Here is a 16,801-nt window from a genome sequence, read left to right on the forward strand (position 1 = left end):
AGTCTTATGCACAATTTCAGATTTAAAAATCAAATCAAAAGCAAGAGGAATTATTATTTTTCAAAGTCTGTTGTAAAAACCTTGTCTCTGTCTAGAAATAAGTGCTTCAGTATAATCGCAGCATTGAATTCTGCAGTCTAGTCTCACAAGGTACTCACAAGCCTCACTCTTCTTAGTGTACATAGCACAGGATCTAGCTTGGCCACTAGAGGGACACGGGTGATAATGTTATTCTCAGCCAGTTCCCAGTATCTACTGTCCCCATGCTCTCCGTCCAGATAGAGGGGACAGTGGTAGAGGGGCAGGGAGGAGGTGTTGCAGGGGGGGCTGTCTGGGGCTCGGACAGTGTCTGTGTTCCTCACCCGGGCTCTGACCCAGAGGAGGGGGAGCAGGCAGGGCTGGGGGGAGAGCGTGTCCTGCAGGGCTCCTAGCCGCGTATCCCACAGTGCCCCTCTCAGTTCTAGTCCACACAGATATACACCGCTCAGGGGAAGAGAGGCTGGGGATGTTGCCGCACTGAGCACCTAGCAAGACAAGGTAAAACGGCAATAAATGGAATATAACTTTTTAGTAGGTCTAATCTAATAAGAATGAGTGGTACTGGTAGCTTTGGGAGGCAGTTTAGAGATTACTGTACTTGGAAATGAAGAGAGATGTTGCTGATGTCCCTCTGCTTAGCATGGGCAGCCTCCCTGATTAATGCGCCCAGAAAGCCCCTGGCGTTGGAGAAGGCAGACAGGCGGTACGCATTGGAAGGACCACTGGTGGCCTCATCACAGAGGTACGCCTTGAGCAGCTCTGCTCTCCTTTCTAGGCGGAACAGGCTTGAGACGGTCAGGAGCGAGGAGACAGTAGGCTTGCTGTTTCGCACGGGCTGGTTAAGTTCAGAATGCAGGGAGGAAACCACATCAACCAGTCTGTCCCACTCTGCCTGGAGGAAGTAGCGTAGGGGTCCCAGAGATGGAGCTCCTACACTCACAACCCTGATGTCATCCTTGCGTCCCAGACTTTCCTTCAGGGCCAGTAGTCGGTCCCGAGCCTGGGTGAAGTCTGGCAGCAGAGCAGGGTGGGTCAGCTTGTTGGTGCTCCTGACCCTGCCAAAGGGCTTCTGGGAGTCTTGAAGCAGGGTGTTCAGGGTGCGGCTGTGAACCTTCACCAGCTCTTCTGCCAAACCAGCACTAAAGCCCAACACCAAGGGGTCGCTGGTGTTGGCCAAAGCCTGAACACGTTGCTCCAGACTTTGCAGCAGGCCTGATAAGTCTGCAGAGATGGCAAAATAAATGTTCCTCACTTACTCAGAAGAACAGATTCCTATGACTGACTGCTGAAGATTGAGCATGTAAATAGGGTAATGTACTTCAAATTCATAGGATATGAGTTGGCCTTTAAAAAAGTACATATATTTTGTTAGTGATGTAAGTAGGGTCTGTTATGGCATTGTAGCTGGTTAATAGTGAAGTGTTTCAGTACCCCAGCGGCTAGGTATGTGGATGATATCTGAGAGAGAGTGAGGCCCACTGCCCCAGAGAGGAGGTGCTGCTCTGAGACAGGCCCTAGACACACTCTCCACTGCCTCCCGGTCTGCCAGGTCTGCCACATGGCCTCCATACACCAGGTTGGCTATCAACATACCGGAGCACAAAGGTCAAAATCAAAGCTTTGTCCCAAATGGCTCCCTATTTACTGCACTACTTTTGACCAGAGCCCTGGTCAAAAGTAGTACACTATGTAGGGAATAGGGTGCTATTTGGGATGCATACCAAGAAATTAGGTACTCATATTTTCACAGAATATGAACAATATGTTTACCATTGACAATTCCATTTCAATTTATGGAATGGTTCTTCATTTAATTAGTTACCAGGGAGTCCTGAACTGTTACATAAGGTCTAAGTAGAGAAAGCAGCATTACCTGCTATGTACTCCAGCGCCCCAGTTGGGTTGCCACAGACTTTGGCGATGCGGACTTGAGCATCCACCAGCGCCAGCAGGTCCTCCTGAGTCCTTGAGAAAAAAAATAAAAACATCCTTAACATGCATATAACCAATGTTGTGGTAATAATAATATGTCCTATTCATCATCATCTATCATGAGAGTAAGTAAGCTTTGTCAGAGCCAGAATGGCCCACAGGGCATGAGCTGTTTCTCCAGTTTCTGTAGCGTGAGGCAGCTTGACGTACAGTACAGGAGGTTGGTGGGACCTTCGTTTTAGAGAACGGGCTCGTGGTAATGATGGGAGCGGAATCAGTGGAATGGTATCAAAACACATGGTTTCCAGGTGTTTGATGCCATTCCATTAGATCTGTTCCGGCCATTATTATGAGCCTCAGCAGCCTCCTGTGATGTACAGGTACACCTCCTTGACAGGACACTAGCCTGTCGCAGGGCTTTGTATCATCTGTCATCATGATAGCCAATATATAGTCATCTCACCAGTGATAGATGTTTCCCTGGCCTAGGTGTTTGTATGCCTGTCGTTGCAGCAGGACAGAGTGCAGGATGGCAGCGCGTAGCATGGGTTCAATGGTGCAGGCTGTGACACCAGAGGTTGCGGCAGACAAAGTGACAGACACAACCTGACGCAGAGAAGAGCACAGCTCCTCCTTCACATCCCAAGGAGAGTCACAGACCAGACGCAGCGCACACACCCTCATTGACGCTGCCAGGGGGAGAGGACAATTAGTTTGAAATGGCACCCTATACAGTCTATATAGTATTTATGTCTTGGCCATGCATCCCAAATAGCACCCCCCCGGGGTAACGGTTAGAGAGTCGAGCCAGCAACCAGAGATTTGCCAGTTTGAATCCCGGGTCTGATGGGGGAAAAAATCCAGCGTGGGAACATTCCCTTTAAATTTCAATTGGGCTTTTGTGCAGAAATTCTGCGATACCAATTGAATAGAGCCATTAATCTTTGACCAGGCGCCCATAGTCAAAAGTAGTTCACAATATATTTTGAATAGGGTGGCATTTGGGAAGTATCCTAACACTTAACAGTCATAGAAAAAGAGGTGTCTGTGATAGTATGTTCTATTGAGTACCTGGGATGGAGAGTGGAGTGTATCCTCGTGTGATAAACCACAGTCTGAAGCGTGGGTGGACCCGACTACCTGCACACAGACCATCTGTCTCCACATCTGTTTGGTGCCCTGGAAATTATAATAGGATTAGATTTGAGATTACACAGATAAGATTGGTGATTATTATTGTGATTCTCACCTTTGGCTGCACAGGATATCAACTGATTGAGTTGACACACCACTTCGTCATCCCATTGGTCTAACAGATGACAGTTGTTAAAAACCAACCAATGGCCATCATGAACAGCTATCTTCAGTGCTGAGAGGATGACCTCCTTCTGGCATTTAGCTCCAAATGATATGACTTTCACCTGAAATCAACAGTCATTTAGAAGATTATTACACAAAACTGGAATGTTGGATATAATGGCAATTGATTTAAATTGAACACAAAAGGTATGTTTGTGTGTATGTAAGACAAGCATTACCCCTCTTTTGTCTGTTTGGTACTGGGACACTTGTTTCAGCCAGTGAAGTGGTTGGATGCTAGCCCATCCATCTCTGCTTGGGCCTGGGAGTGTGACTATGACTGGCCCATTGTGTTTGTTCAGGAAGCCGGAGAGGGCCTCTGGGGAGCCGGTGTGAGGGGCCCCAGCTACCGCTGACCGCACGGGCTGGCCCAGATGACAGGCAGCCAGGTCCTCAGCCACAGCAGCCAGCCAGTGGGGCAGCATGGTCTTCCAGAGGAGAGCCCTCTGCAGAGTGGACAGGTGGGAGTGAGAGCGACAGGGGACAGGCCCGACCACTGTGGAGGAGGGGAAGCGCAGGTACTCCTGCCACTGGCTGGGAGAGGTGGCCAGGGATGAGAGCAGCCCTGTGAAGGCTGGGATGTTTTGCAGCCGGAGGACCTCTGTGTGGGTGTGAGGAGGCACCCAGCTGGGGAGCACATGATGCTGAGATGGAGAGGTAGACGGTGGAGGTGAGGCTGGTGTGGAAGCATCTACTGGGAGGTCCATATCTCCTAGGCCCCTGAGGAATGCCAACCGCTCCACCTCCGAGCAGCCCTCGTTGTGCAGGAACAGAGCCACAGACACCAGGAGCCTCAGCAGGGTTGCATGGCTCTGGAACAGGCAGGGCCGGTACTGGGCCAACAGGTGAGATACCATCCTATGCGTGATCTCTGCCATGACCGCCCCTGTCACTACCTCTCCACTAAAGGTAACATCCGGTCGGCCCTTCAGGACTAACGTCCCCCTCACAGCGAACAGGAAGGTCCTCAGGGGGAACAAGTAGAATGGGGAGAGGCGTGCCACCTCCTGCAAGGCCTGGTAGAGGGCTGTGGCCAGCCCTGCCACTCTGTGGAAGTCAGCCAGGAGGGGCTTGTGGCGCTCCAGCTCCAGGCTCAGCTCCATAATCTCAGCCTGCAGCTTCTGGGAGGCTGTCTGACAGGCTGACACCCGGGGAAGGAACTCAGGGTCCTGCAGCAGAGGGGTGAAGGACTGGAGGATGTACTCCATTAGAGAGACCTGGGGAGAGGGAATAAAGGGAATAAATCCTTTGCTATAAACCCGTATTGTGATTCCCAAATGGCACCCTATTCCTTATGTAGTGCACAGGACTCTGGTTAAAAGTAGTGCACTATATAGGGAGTCATTTGGGATGCAAAATACAGTATAACACAGAGCAATATACTATATTCTAAAGCCAGAGAAATAGAGGTCTCATTCTTATTGGGTCACCTCTTCCTGGCACAGTTTGTCCTGCAGTGCCTTCTTGTCGGTGTTGACGAGACAGTGCTGAACCCACAGCTCCAGACACTCGGACTGCACTAGCTCTGTCAACATGAGCTCCTGCACCTCAGTGGAGCTCAGAGAGAGGTCAATGACACACACCTCAGACAGGATAGACGGGTGGATCTCTGTGGGGACACAATGGAGAATTAATGTAGTAACCTAGTACTTTCATTGGGTCCTGTCCAGGGAGGGGGTGTACTCGTACATCAAGCTGCCTCACGCTACAGAAACAGGATATAGGCTCCTGCCCTATAGGCCGTTCTGGCTCAGACAACTACTACTTTCATGAGCAGAAAGAAAAGTATGTACTGGTATATATATTTCCTACCATTGAGTATGAGTCTGACTGGTAGTGCAGTGCTGAGGAACAGGCAAAACTCGGGATGGGCTGTCTGAACAGGTCGTCTCAGACCAGGAGAATGGCTCCCTGCCGGCCGCATCAACAACTCCAGGAATTCTGGGCTGGGGACTGCTCGCTCCACGTGGGTAACCAACACCCTCAATCCTGCACGGAAACAAAATTATAGCCTTAGTCTGTGCCATAATTTCACTCATGTCATGTTGACAATGACAGAAATGTTGTTCGCAAGAGCACACACAGCTAATATGCCATTTTATCCAAAGCAAATTAGTTATGCTTGCATATATTTTACGTATGGTTGGCCCCAGGAATCAAACCCACAACCTTGGCGGTGCAAGCACCATGCTCTACCAACTGAACCATACTGGACCACATCTGGGACCACCAGGCTCACAATATGATGTGAGTGAGGGACAAAGAGTAAAGCCCCTCAAGGAAAGGAACCAGTATCAGTCTCACAAACATCTAAATGTACCTCCAGCACAATATGTAGTAACTCCATTAGCTCACCTTTCTCTGAACCCTGCCTGACTTTGTCCAGTAGGTCTGGGTCATCAGCACTGACCACAAGCTCATACTCTCCCTCCCTCTGAGCTGTGGTGTCGTCCCCTGGAAGATGGCCTGATGGGGAAGCAACATACACAATCAGCGTTTCTCAAACCCAAAATGTACAAATCAGTTTTTGTTTAACCTTGACTGTGATGTTTCCCCTAGGTCAGTGGTTCCCAAAAGTTTTACAGTCCCGTACCCCTTCTAACATTCAACCTCCAGCTGTACCCCCTCTAGCACCAGGGTCAGTGGTTCCCAAATGTTTTATAGTCCCGTACCCCTTCTAACATTCAACCTCCAGCTGCGGACCCCCTCTAGCACCAGGGTCAGTGGTTCCCAAACGTTTTACAGTCCCGTACCCCTTCTAACATTCAACCTCCAGCTGTGGACCCCCTCTAGCACCAGGGTCAGTGGTTCCCAAATGTTTTACAGTCCCATACCCTTTCTAACATTCAACCTCCAGCTGCAGACCCCCTCTAGCACCAGGGTCAGCGCGTTCACAAATGTTTTTTGCCATCATTGTAAGCTTGCCACACACACTATACGATACATTTATTAAACATAAGAATGAGTGTGAGTTTTTGTCACAACCCGGCTCGTGGAAAGTGACAAAGAGCTCTTATAGGACCAGGGCACAAATAATAAAGAGCAAAATTATTGATTATATTATATATAAATCCTTATTTGTTCATCGAAAATTGTGAATAACTCACCACATGTTAATGAGAAGGGTGTGCTTGAAAGGATGCACATAACTGTAATGTTGGGTTGTATTGGAGAGAGTCTCAGTGTTAAATAATTTTCCACAGTCTGTGCCTGTATTTAGTTTTCATGCTAGTGAGGGCCGAGAATCCACTCTCACATAGGCACATGGTTGCAAAGGGCATCAGTGTCTTAACAGCACGATTTGCCAAGGCAGGATACTCTGAGCGCAGCCCAATCCAGAAATCTGGCAGTGGCTTTGATTAAATTCAATTTTCACAGAACCACTTGTTGCAATTTCGATGAGGCTCCCTTGTTCAGATATCGGTAAGTGGACTGGAGGCAGGAAATGAAAGGGATAATGAATCCAGTTGTTTGTGTCATCCGTTTCAGGAAAGTACCTTCGTAATTGCGCACCCAACTCCCTCATGTGCTTCGCTATATCACATTTGACATTGTACGTAAGCTTGTTCATTTGCACACAAACAAATCATACAATGATGGAAAGACCTGTGTGTTGTCCTTGTTAATGCAGACAGAGAAGAGCTCCAACTTCTTAATCATAGCCTCAATTTTGTCGCGCACATTGAATATAGTTGTGGAGAGTCCCTGTAATCCTAGATTCAGATCATTAAGGCGAGAAAAAACATCACCCAGATAGGCCAGTTGTGTGAGAATCTCATCATCATGTAAGCGGTCAGACAAGTGAAAATTATGGTCAGTAAAAAAAAACTAAGCTCGTCTCTCGATTAAAAAATACGTGTCAATACTTTGCCTCTTAATAACCAGCGCACTTCTCTATGTTGTAAAAGCGTTATATGGTCGCTGCCCATATTGCATAGTGTAGAAAATACACGAGAGTTCAGGGGCCTTGCTTTAACAAAGTTAACCATTTTCACTGTAGTGTCCAACGTCTTTCAAACTGTCAGGCATTCCCTTGGCAGCAAGAGCCTCTCTGTGGATGATGCAGTGTACCCAAGTGATGTCGGGAGCAACTGCTTGCACATGCGTTACCACTCCACTATGTCTCCCTGTCATGGCTTTTGCGCCATCAGTACAGATACCAACACTTCTTGACCACCAAAGTCCATTTGATGTCACAAAGCTGTACAGTACTTTAAACATATCCTCTCCTGTTGTACTGGTTTGCAGGATGTCTTCCTTAATTGACCCCCCATAAACACAATGGACATATACCAGGAGCTGTGCCAGGCCCGCCACGTCTGTTGACTCATCCAGCTGTAACGCATAGAATTCACTGGCTTGTATGCAAAGCAGTAGTTGTTTCAAAACATCTCCTGCCATGTCACTGATGCGTCATGAAACAGTGTTGTTTGATGAAGACATTGTCTGTATAGTTTTTTTGGGCCTTTTCCCCCAGCATTGTCACAGCCATATCCGCTGCAGTAGGAAGACTTAAGTCCTCCACAATTGTATGGGGCTTGCTTTGTCCAAGCCACTCGGTATCTCACCATAAAATACACTTCTAGCCCCTTCTTATTAATGGTATATGTTGCTTTTATACATGTCTTACTACTCGAAAGTCGTCTTAATTCTCACTCAAAAAAATCCTGTGGCTTATTTTTCAGATTGGCATGTTTTGTTTCTAAATGTCTGCGCAAGAGTGAATGTTTCATCAACTTGTAAGATAGTACTTTTGCACATATAACACACTGTGGCTAAGGAAAGGCACTACTCCCAATATAAGTGAACCCCAAATCAATGTAGTTCTCATCATATTTGCGCCTCTTCGATGGTCCAACGTCCATGTCTGTTGTTCAGTGCTTTCCCAGGTCAGGGGGCAGTAGTTCTTCGGCTGAATCAGATTCACAACTGTCAGTGTCCATGCTAGCTAAGCTAACAACAAATGTAGAATTACTGATGCTAGCATTGGATGTGCTCGTGGAAGCAGAACAACTTGTGTCGTCAACAGGTGCAGGTGTAGTATCTGTCTCTATAGCTGGTATCTGTCTCTATAGACGCGGGCCTTACTTTTTCTAACCATTCATCCATTTTCGAGCAAACGGAATGAGCAACAGCTACGTTTGGCTACATACGGGCCGGGAATGGAATTCCCGCGAGACAGTGTTGCCAACTCCTCAGTAAGCAAAGTAACTATTGGCTGTCCTAAAAGTCGCTAAATGATGTCATCACCTAATTTGCATAATTGGCCATGTGCATGTAATTGTGATGGACGCTGTAGGAGAGAAGAATAATGTCAGAGATAAAAAAAACACCCTAAATATGTTTAGAACTACAAATGAACTTTTTTCTGTCGATTCTTGTTTTTTTTTAATGTCACAATTCCAACCCTCCTTTATCCGGGCTTGGGACCGGCAAAAGTGACCCAAAGAGACACTCTGGCGGAGTTACTTAGTTTTTTAAAAGTTTTTTTTAAATTTGTACGTTTTTTTTTTACATTTACACCCCGCCCTGTATGCCAGGCCGGAATCAGCCAGCGGCGGCTTCCCGCATGCACGATTCATTTGCAGTCTGGACGCGGAGGGGTGAATATCTCCTCCTGTAGCTGGGAGGGACTGCTGCACGAGGATGGGCAGCCTGTGAGTGCTTTGGGACGGGGGCGGGGCCCACGGCAGCACCCGCTGCTCGGAACCCAAACCGGCTGCACGCGTGCATAAATGTATTTTGTCCCCCTACACCAAACGCGATCACGACACGCAGGTTAAAATATCAAAACAAACTCTGAACCAATGACATTAACTTGGGGACAGGTCGAAAAGCATTAAACATTTATGGCAATTTAGCTTGCACTTGCTAGCTAATTTGTCCTGTTAACTAGCTTGATGTTGCTAGCTAATTTGTCCTGGGATATAAACATTGAGTTGTTATTTTACCTGAAATGCACAAGGTCCTCTACTCCGACAATTAATCCACACATAAAACGGCCAACCAAATCGTTTCTAGTCATCTCTCCTCCTTCCAGGCTTTTTCATCTTTGAACTTATATGGTGATTGGCATCTAAACTTTCCTAGTATTACCACGACGACCGGCAAAACAGTTGGTCTTTCAATCACCCACGTGGGTATAACCAATGAGGAGATGGCACGTGGGTACCTGCTTCTATAAACCAATGAGGAAATGGGAGAGGCAGGACTTTCAGCGCGATCTGCGTCAGAAATAGAAATGAGTTCTATTTTAGCCCTTGGCATCGCAGACTCTCGTTGGCGAGCAGTGTGGGTGCAATAATTGAATAACATGGATTTCAAAATTTATTTTGCGACACACGTGTCCGGACTGGTCAGCAAAAGTCTCCAATAACACCATAAAAAGTCGCTAGATTTGTCGCTAGTCGCTTTTTTGAAAATGTGTCTCTAGAGGGGTCTGAATACTCGCTAAATATAGCGACAAAGTCGCTAAGTTGGCAACACTGCTGCGAGAGAGTAACGGTTAATGTTATTGGATGTTAATTATTTGACTAGGCTACCTGTATTTGACATTGTGATGTTATTTCGCTGAACACTAAATGGTTTAATTTTCTTTTTGGCAGTGAAATGAGGCAACTCAGCCGAGAAAAAAACATGTTTGAAAATGTGAATTAAAAAAAAAAAAAAAAAAAAAAAAAAAAATGTATGTGTATATATATATATATATAAAACATTTTTTTTAATGTGAATCACATTTTTATATTTGGCGTATCCCCAACTGCATTGCACTTTTTTTTCTTCCAGTTTGGGAATACCTGCCCTAGGTAAAGATCTAGGATCAGCTTCCTCTCCCTCAATCCTGACATTAACCATTAGTGAGGAAAATACAAAACTTACTTAAGATCAGCCCCTAGGGGCTCCTAGTTGCTCACCTGTCAGCAGCATGGCCTGGGCACTCATCTCATGTTGCTGAGCGTCTGCCAGCAGGGGCCAGTGTTGAGCCCAGGGGCCTCTGTATCCCCACAGCAGCAGCTTGAGCACCAGCCTGGGAGGCACCCCGAGCACCTGGCGTTGGTCCACCCCTACAGCCCTAGCCAGGGCCATCTGCAGCTCTGCTCCCATAGGGATGGGGACATGGAGAGGGGCCTCAAGGGCCCCAGGTGGCCCAGGGGCCACGGAGGCAGGGTTAGGGAGTAGAGAGGTCCTAGGGTCCTCAGGGTTGATGTTAATGTGTCCAGACAGACACAGCTCTCTCCACTTCCCCAATAGTACCATCCGTACATCTGGCACAAATGGACCCAGGTAGGTGATGGTGGCAGCCAGGAGCAGAGCGTCCCCTGATATGGTCTGGTTATTAATCTCTGTCTCCTACAGAAGAGAGGAGGAGTGGACCATGTTATGGTTCTTTATTCTCTAGAATAAAAACATAATTGCATTATTGTTAAAACATCAACACAAAAGTAAAAAAGATTGATTAAAATGTAAATAAATTACTGTAGGTAAAATATAGCAGTACGAGTTGTAATGTAACTCTATTCCCAATATAGTGCACTACTTTTGACCAGGGCCCATAGTCCAAGTGCAAGTAGTGCACTATATAGGGAATAGAGTTCCATTTGGGACATATCGATTGGCATGTATTAGTATGAGTGTTACAGTGTGTTTTTAGTATGAGTGTTACTTCCCTTTGCTGCAGCAGTCCAGTCAGTGATGTGACACTGGACCTGCTGTACTGCAGCAGCAGCTTTTCTTTCCAGGGTCTCAGCCTTACACATCTGGGTGGTCAGCTCTTCCAGGTCCAGTCTGAGGAACTGCTGCTGTCTCTCCATGTCCTCCAGCTGCTCCCGGGCCTCCTCCTCCTGCAGCCTGGTGTAGTATCGCAATACCTAGACGTTTGTTATTTATTCAAGGCCACCTGCTCCCATACTTACAATCTTCAAACTTTCCTACTTCTTATATCTAGGTTGACGATGGGAAGGTAAAGACAACGCAATAATTCTATATGGAAGCGTTAGAAAATACACAAATTGATGGGACCAGCGCCATTGCTGGATTCTATAGGATTAGCATTGAAAACATGATCAGTGGATGGGATATCCAGTAATTAAGTGGCTGTAGATACTTTTAAAAACGTCTAAATGAATAGTGGCAGTAAAGCAGTTATGGCATGTGTCTGCTGAGTACCTTGCTGAAATTCACTACGATTGTGTTTATTTTTCACTTTGATGGCGAACTTTCTGTGCTGCTATCACTCACTTCCAGTCATTCCGAATGAGGAAGTTAGTCCCTTGTTGAATAGTGGCACTAAGAGTTATGGTATATTTGAATCTTCTTGTCTTAACTGGCATATTGTTTTACCTAGTCCTTTATACAGTGCATTCGGAAAGTATTCAGACCTCTTGACTTTTTCCACATTTTGTTACGTTACAGCCTTATTCTAAAATTGATTAAATTGTTTTTTCCCCCCTCAATCTGCACACAATACCCCATAATGACACAGCAAAAACAGGTTTAGATATTTTTGCAAATGTATAAAAAATAACACTGAAAAATCACATTTACATAAGTATTCAGACATTTCACTCAGTACTTTGTTGAAGCACCTTTGGCAGCGATTCAAGCATCGAGTCTTCTTGGGTATGAGGCTACAAACTTGGCACACCCTTATTTTGGGAGTTTCTCCCATTTTTCTCTGCAGATCCTCTCAAGCTCTGTCAGGTCGGATGGGGAGGGTCGCTGCACAGCTATTTTCAGGTCTCTCCAGAGATGTTCTATCGGGTTCAAGTCCGGGCTCTTGTTGGGCCACTCAAGGACATTGAGACTTGTCCTGAAGCCACTCCTGCGCTGTCTTGGCTGTGTGCTTATGGTTGTTGTCCAGTTGGAAGGTGATCCTTCGTCCTAGTCTGAGGTCCTGAGAACTCTGGAGCAGGTTTTCATCAAGGATCTCTCTGTACTTTACTCCATTAATCTTTCCTTCGATCCTGACTAGTCTCCCAGTCCCTGCCGCTGAAAAACATCCCCACAGCATGATGCTGCCACCACCATGCTTCACTGTAGGGATGGTGCCAGGTTTCCTCCAGACAGGCTTGGCATTCAGGCCAAAGAGTTCAGTCTTGGTTTCATGGTCTGAGATTCTTTAGGTGCCTTTTGGCAAACTCCAAGTGAGCTGTCATGTGCCTATTACTGAGGAGTGGCTTCTGTCTGGCCACTCTACCATAAAGGCCTGATTGGCGGAGTGCTGCAGAGATGGTTGACCTTCTGGAAGATTCTCCGATCTCCACAGAAGAATTCTGGAGCTCGGTCAGAGTGACCATCGGGTTCTTGGTCACCTCCCTGACCAAGGCCCTTCTCCTCCGATTGCTCAGTTTGGCCGAGCGGACAGCTCTAGGAAGAGTTTTGGGGGTTCCAAACTTCTTCCATTTAAGAATGATGGAGGCCTCTGTCTTCTTGGGGACCTTCAATGCTGCAGACTATTTTTGGTACCGTTACCCAAATCTGTGCCTCGACACAGTCCTGTCTCAGAGTTCTACGAACAATTCCTTTGACCTCATGGCTTGGTTTTTGCTCTGACTTGCACTGTCAACTGTGGGACCTTTATATAGACAGCTGTCTGCCTTTCCAAATCATGTCCAATCAATTGAATTTATCACAGGTAGACTCCAATAAAGTTTTAGAAACATCTCAAGGATGATCAATGGAAACAGGATGCACCTGAGCTCAATTGAGTCTCATAGCAGAGTCTGAATACTTATGTAAATAAATCTGTTTTACATTTTTTTTATAATATTGCCAACATTTCTAAAACCTGTTTTTGCTTTGTCATTATGGGGTATTGTGTATAGATTGCTGAGGATTTAATTATTTGTATCCATTTTAGAATAAGGCTGTAACGTAACAAAATGTGGAAAAAGTAAAAAGTCAGTGGGTCTCCATCACTCTCCTTCTTGGTCAAATAGCCCTTACACAGCCTTGGGTCACTGTCCTGTTGAAAAACAAATGATAGTCCCAATAAGCACAAACCAGATGGGATGGCGTATCGCTGCAGAATGTTGTGGTACCCCATGCTGGTTAAGTGTGCCTTGAATTCCAAATAAATCACTGACAGTGTCAACAGCAAAGCACCCCCACACCACCTCCTTCACCACACATGCGGAGATCATCCGTTCACCTATTCCGCGTCTCACAAAGACACAGCGGTTGGAACCAAAAATAAAACATTTGAACTCATCAGACCAAAGGACAGATTTCCACCAGTCTAATGTCCATTGCTCGTGTTTCTTGGCCAAAGCAAGTCTCTTCTTCTTATTGGTGTCCTTTAGTAGTGGTTTCTTTGCAGAAAGTTGACCATGAAGGCCTGATTCACAGTCTCCTCTGAACAGTTGATGTTGAGATGTGTCTGTTACTAGAACTCTGTGAAACATTTATTTGGGCTGCAATTTCTAAGGCTGGTAACTCTAATGAACTTATCCTCTGCAGCAGAGGTAACTCTGGGTCTTCCTTTCTTGTGGTGGTCCTCATGAGAGACAGTTTCATCATAGCGCTTGAGGGTTTTTGCGATTGCACAGGATCAACTGACCTTCATGTCTTGAAGTAATGATGGACTGTCGTTTCTCTTTGCTTATTTGAGCTGTTCTTGTCATAATATGGACTTGGTCTTTTACCAAAAAGGGCTATCTTCTGTATACCACCCCTACCTTGTTACAACACAACTGATTGGCTCAAATGCATTAAGAAGGAAAGAAATTCCACAAATTAACTTTTAACAGGCACACCTTGAAATGGTTTGAAATGCATTCCAGGTGACTACCTCATGAAGCTGGTTGAGAAAATGCCAAGAATGTGTAATGCTGTCATCAAGTCAAAGAGTGGCTACTTTGAAGAATCTTAAATACATTTTGATTTGTTTAACACTTTTTTTGGTTACTACATGATTCCATATGTGTTATTTCATAGTTGTGATGTCTACACAATTATTCTACAATGTAGAAAATAGTAAAAATAAAGAAAAACCCTTGAATGAGTAGGTAAGCCAAGTTAACAAACAGATCACCGACCATTTCAAATCCTACCGTACCTTCTCCGCTATGCAATCTGGTTTCCGAGCTGGTCATGTGTGCACCTCAACCACGCTCAAGGTCCTAAACGATATCATAACCGCCATCAATAAAAAACAATACTGTGCAGCCGTCTTCATCGACCTGGCCAAGGCTTTCGACTCTGTCAATCACTGCATTCTTATCAGCAGACTCAACAGCCTTGGTTTCTCTCAGACCTCTCAGATAGAGTTCAGTGTGTCAAATCAGAGGGCCTGTTGTCCGGACCTCTGGCAGTCTCTATGGGGGTGCCACAAGGTTCAATTCTCGGGCCGACACTTTTCTCTGTATACATCAATGATGTCGCTCTTGCTGCTGGTGATTCTCTGATCCACCTCTACGCAGACAACACCTTTCTGTATACTTCTGGCCCTGCTTTGGACACTGTGTTAACTAACCTCCAGATGAGGTTCAATGCCATACAACACTCCTTCCATGGCCTCCAACTGCTCTTAAATGCAAGTAAAACTAAATGCATGCTCTTCAACCGATCGCTGTCCGCACCCGCCCGCCCATCTAGCATCTCTACTCTGGAGGGTTCTGACTTAGAAGATGTGGACAACTACAAATACCTAGGTGTCTGGTTAGACTGTAAACTCTCCTTCCAGACTCACATTAAGCATCTCCAATCCAAAATTAATTCTAGAATCGGCTTCCTATTTCACAACAAAGCCTCCTTCACTCATGCTGCCAAACATACCCTCGTAAAACTGACTATACTACCGATCCTTGACTTCAGCGATGTCATTTACAAAATAGCCTCCAACACACTACTCAGCAAACTGGATGTAGTCTATCACAGTGCCATCCGTGTTGTCAACAAAGCACCATATACTACCCACCACTGCGACCTGTATGCTCTCGTTGGCTGGCCCTCGCTACATATTCGTCGGCAAACGCACTGTCTTCAGGTTATCTTTAAGTCTTTGCTAGGTAAAGCCCCGCCTTATCTTAGTTCACTGGTCACCATAGCAGCACCCACCCGTAGCACGCACTCCAGCAGGTATATTTCACTGGTCATCCCGAAAGCCAACTCCTCCTTTGGCTGCCTTTCCTTCCAGTTCTCTGCTGCCAATGACTGGAACGAATTGCAAAAATCACTAAAGCTGGAGTCTTATATCTCCCTCACTAACTTTAAGCATCAGCTGTCAGAGCAGCTTACCGATCATTGCACCTGTACACAGCCCATCTGTAAATAGCCCACCCAACTACCTCATCCCCATATTGCTATTTATTTTTTTGCTCCTTTGCACCACAGTATCTCTACTTGCACATTCATCTTCTGCACATCTATCACTCCAGTGTTAATGCTAAATTGTAATTATTTCACTATTGCCTTACCTCCCTAATCTTACTACATTTGCACACACTGTATATAGATTTTTCTATTGTGTTATTGACTATGTTTGTTTATCCCATGTGTAACTCTGTGTTGTTTGTGTCGCACTGCTTTGCTTTATCTTGGCCAGGTCGCAGTTGTAAATGAGAACTTGTTCTCAACTGGCCTACCTGGTTAAATAAAGGTGAAATAAACACACATGCTCCCCCTACTGTCCTTCAACCAAATTACAACAGGACTTCACACCTGGCCACACGCAGCCGGGCACGGCTCTCCGCCATGCGCACTTCCAGCTGTTTCTTCCGGGCCTCCTGGGGGGCCATGTGGCGCTGGACACAAGCATACTGGTACACTGCCCTCACCCAGCGGCACAGGGACTCACACGCCCGGCTCACACCTCGCACAGACTCCGGTAAGAATGCTCGTTGCGGCACTATCTGGCCCAACTGACGGAACAGGTCGTCGCTCAACATGGAGCGGTCAAAGAACTCCAACTCCTAAGAAAAAACAGACAAGACAGATTACCTCATGATAGGAGATAATCCATGAACTTTGATGTATGTCACTGCAAACTCGCTGTGCATATTACAAAGAGTATCCTTTTTTTTTAAAAAGGATACGTAAGGTCGTAACTTTCTTAATTCCTCTCATATATTCTACCAATAGAAAATTATGCCTCATTCTGTTTGACCCCTGACCTGGAAAAAGTTGGACTGTCCCAGCAGCTGTTTGCTGCTCTCCCAGTTGCGTGGGCGGTTGAATAACAGGCATATGGCGTCCATAACGATGATCACTCCATCTGGGGGGAATCTGTAGCGTCGCACCTCAACCAGGTCTGACGTGCTCAGAGACTGAAGAGCATCAAGTGCAGTCTGGTACAGAGGACTCACCTAGGTAGGTCCAAGGAAACATAACATACAGTATTAGGAACATAAGACAAACATCAAAATGTCCCCGTTTTCCCTACATAGTCCACTATTTTTGACCAGGTCCCTGGTCAAAAGTAGTGCACTATACAGGGAATAGGCAGGCGTAGTGTGCTAATGTGATAAGTATG

General features: G+C 46.0%; 1 protein-coding gene across 1 annotated transcript in view; it reads right to left on the reverse strand.

Moving 5' to 3' along the window:
* Positions 1 to 107: 107 nt before the first annotated feature.
* dnhd1 (dynein heavy chain domain 1) overlaps positions 108 to 16,801 on the reverse strand; it is a 38,492-nt gene continuing 21,798 nt past the window's right edge. Inside the window, exons 30-44 of the mRNA XM_029715224.1 lie at positions 16,443 to 16,634; positions 15,991 to 16,241; positions 10,998 to 11,178; positions 10,245 to 10,680; positions 5,686 to 5,796; positions 5,143 to 5,319; positions 4,761 to 4,939; positions 3,510 to 4,547; positions 3,221 to 3,392; positions 3,043 to 3,150; positions 2,435 to 2,660; positions 1,913 to 2,004; positions 1,471 to 1,620; positions 638 to 1,260; positions 108 to 524 (exon numbers count right to left, since the gene is read on the reverse strand). Of these exons, the coding sequence (XP_029571084.1) occupies positions 144 to 524; positions 638 to 1,260; positions 1,471 to 1,620; positions 1,913 to 2,004; positions 2,435 to 2,660; positions 3,043 to 3,150; positions 3,221 to 3,392; positions 3,510 to 4,547; positions 4,761 to 4,939; positions 5,143 to 5,319; positions 5,686 to 5,796; positions 10,245 to 10,680; positions 10,998 to 11,178; positions 15,991 to 16,241; positions 16,443 to 16,634 (4,317 nt within the window). The 3' untranslated portion in view covers positions 108 to 143. The remainder of the gene's footprint in view (positions 525 to 637; positions 1,261 to 1,470; positions 1,621 to 1,912; positions 2,005 to 2,434; positions 2,661 to 3,042; positions 3,151 to 3,220; positions 3,393 to 3,509; positions 4,548 to 4,760; positions 4,940 to 5,142; positions 5,320 to 5,685; positions 5,797 to 10,244; positions 10,681 to 10,997; positions 11,179 to 15,990; positions 16,242 to 16,442; positions 16,635 to 16,801) is intronic.

The sequence above is a fragment of the Salmo trutta genome, chromosome 26 (genome assembly GCF_901001165.1).
Source record: "Salmo trutta chromosome 26, fSalTru1.1, whole genome shotgun sequence".
NCBI classification, from domain to species: Eukaryota; Metazoa; Chordata; class Actinopteri; order Salmoniformes; family Salmonidae; genus Salmo; species Salmo trutta.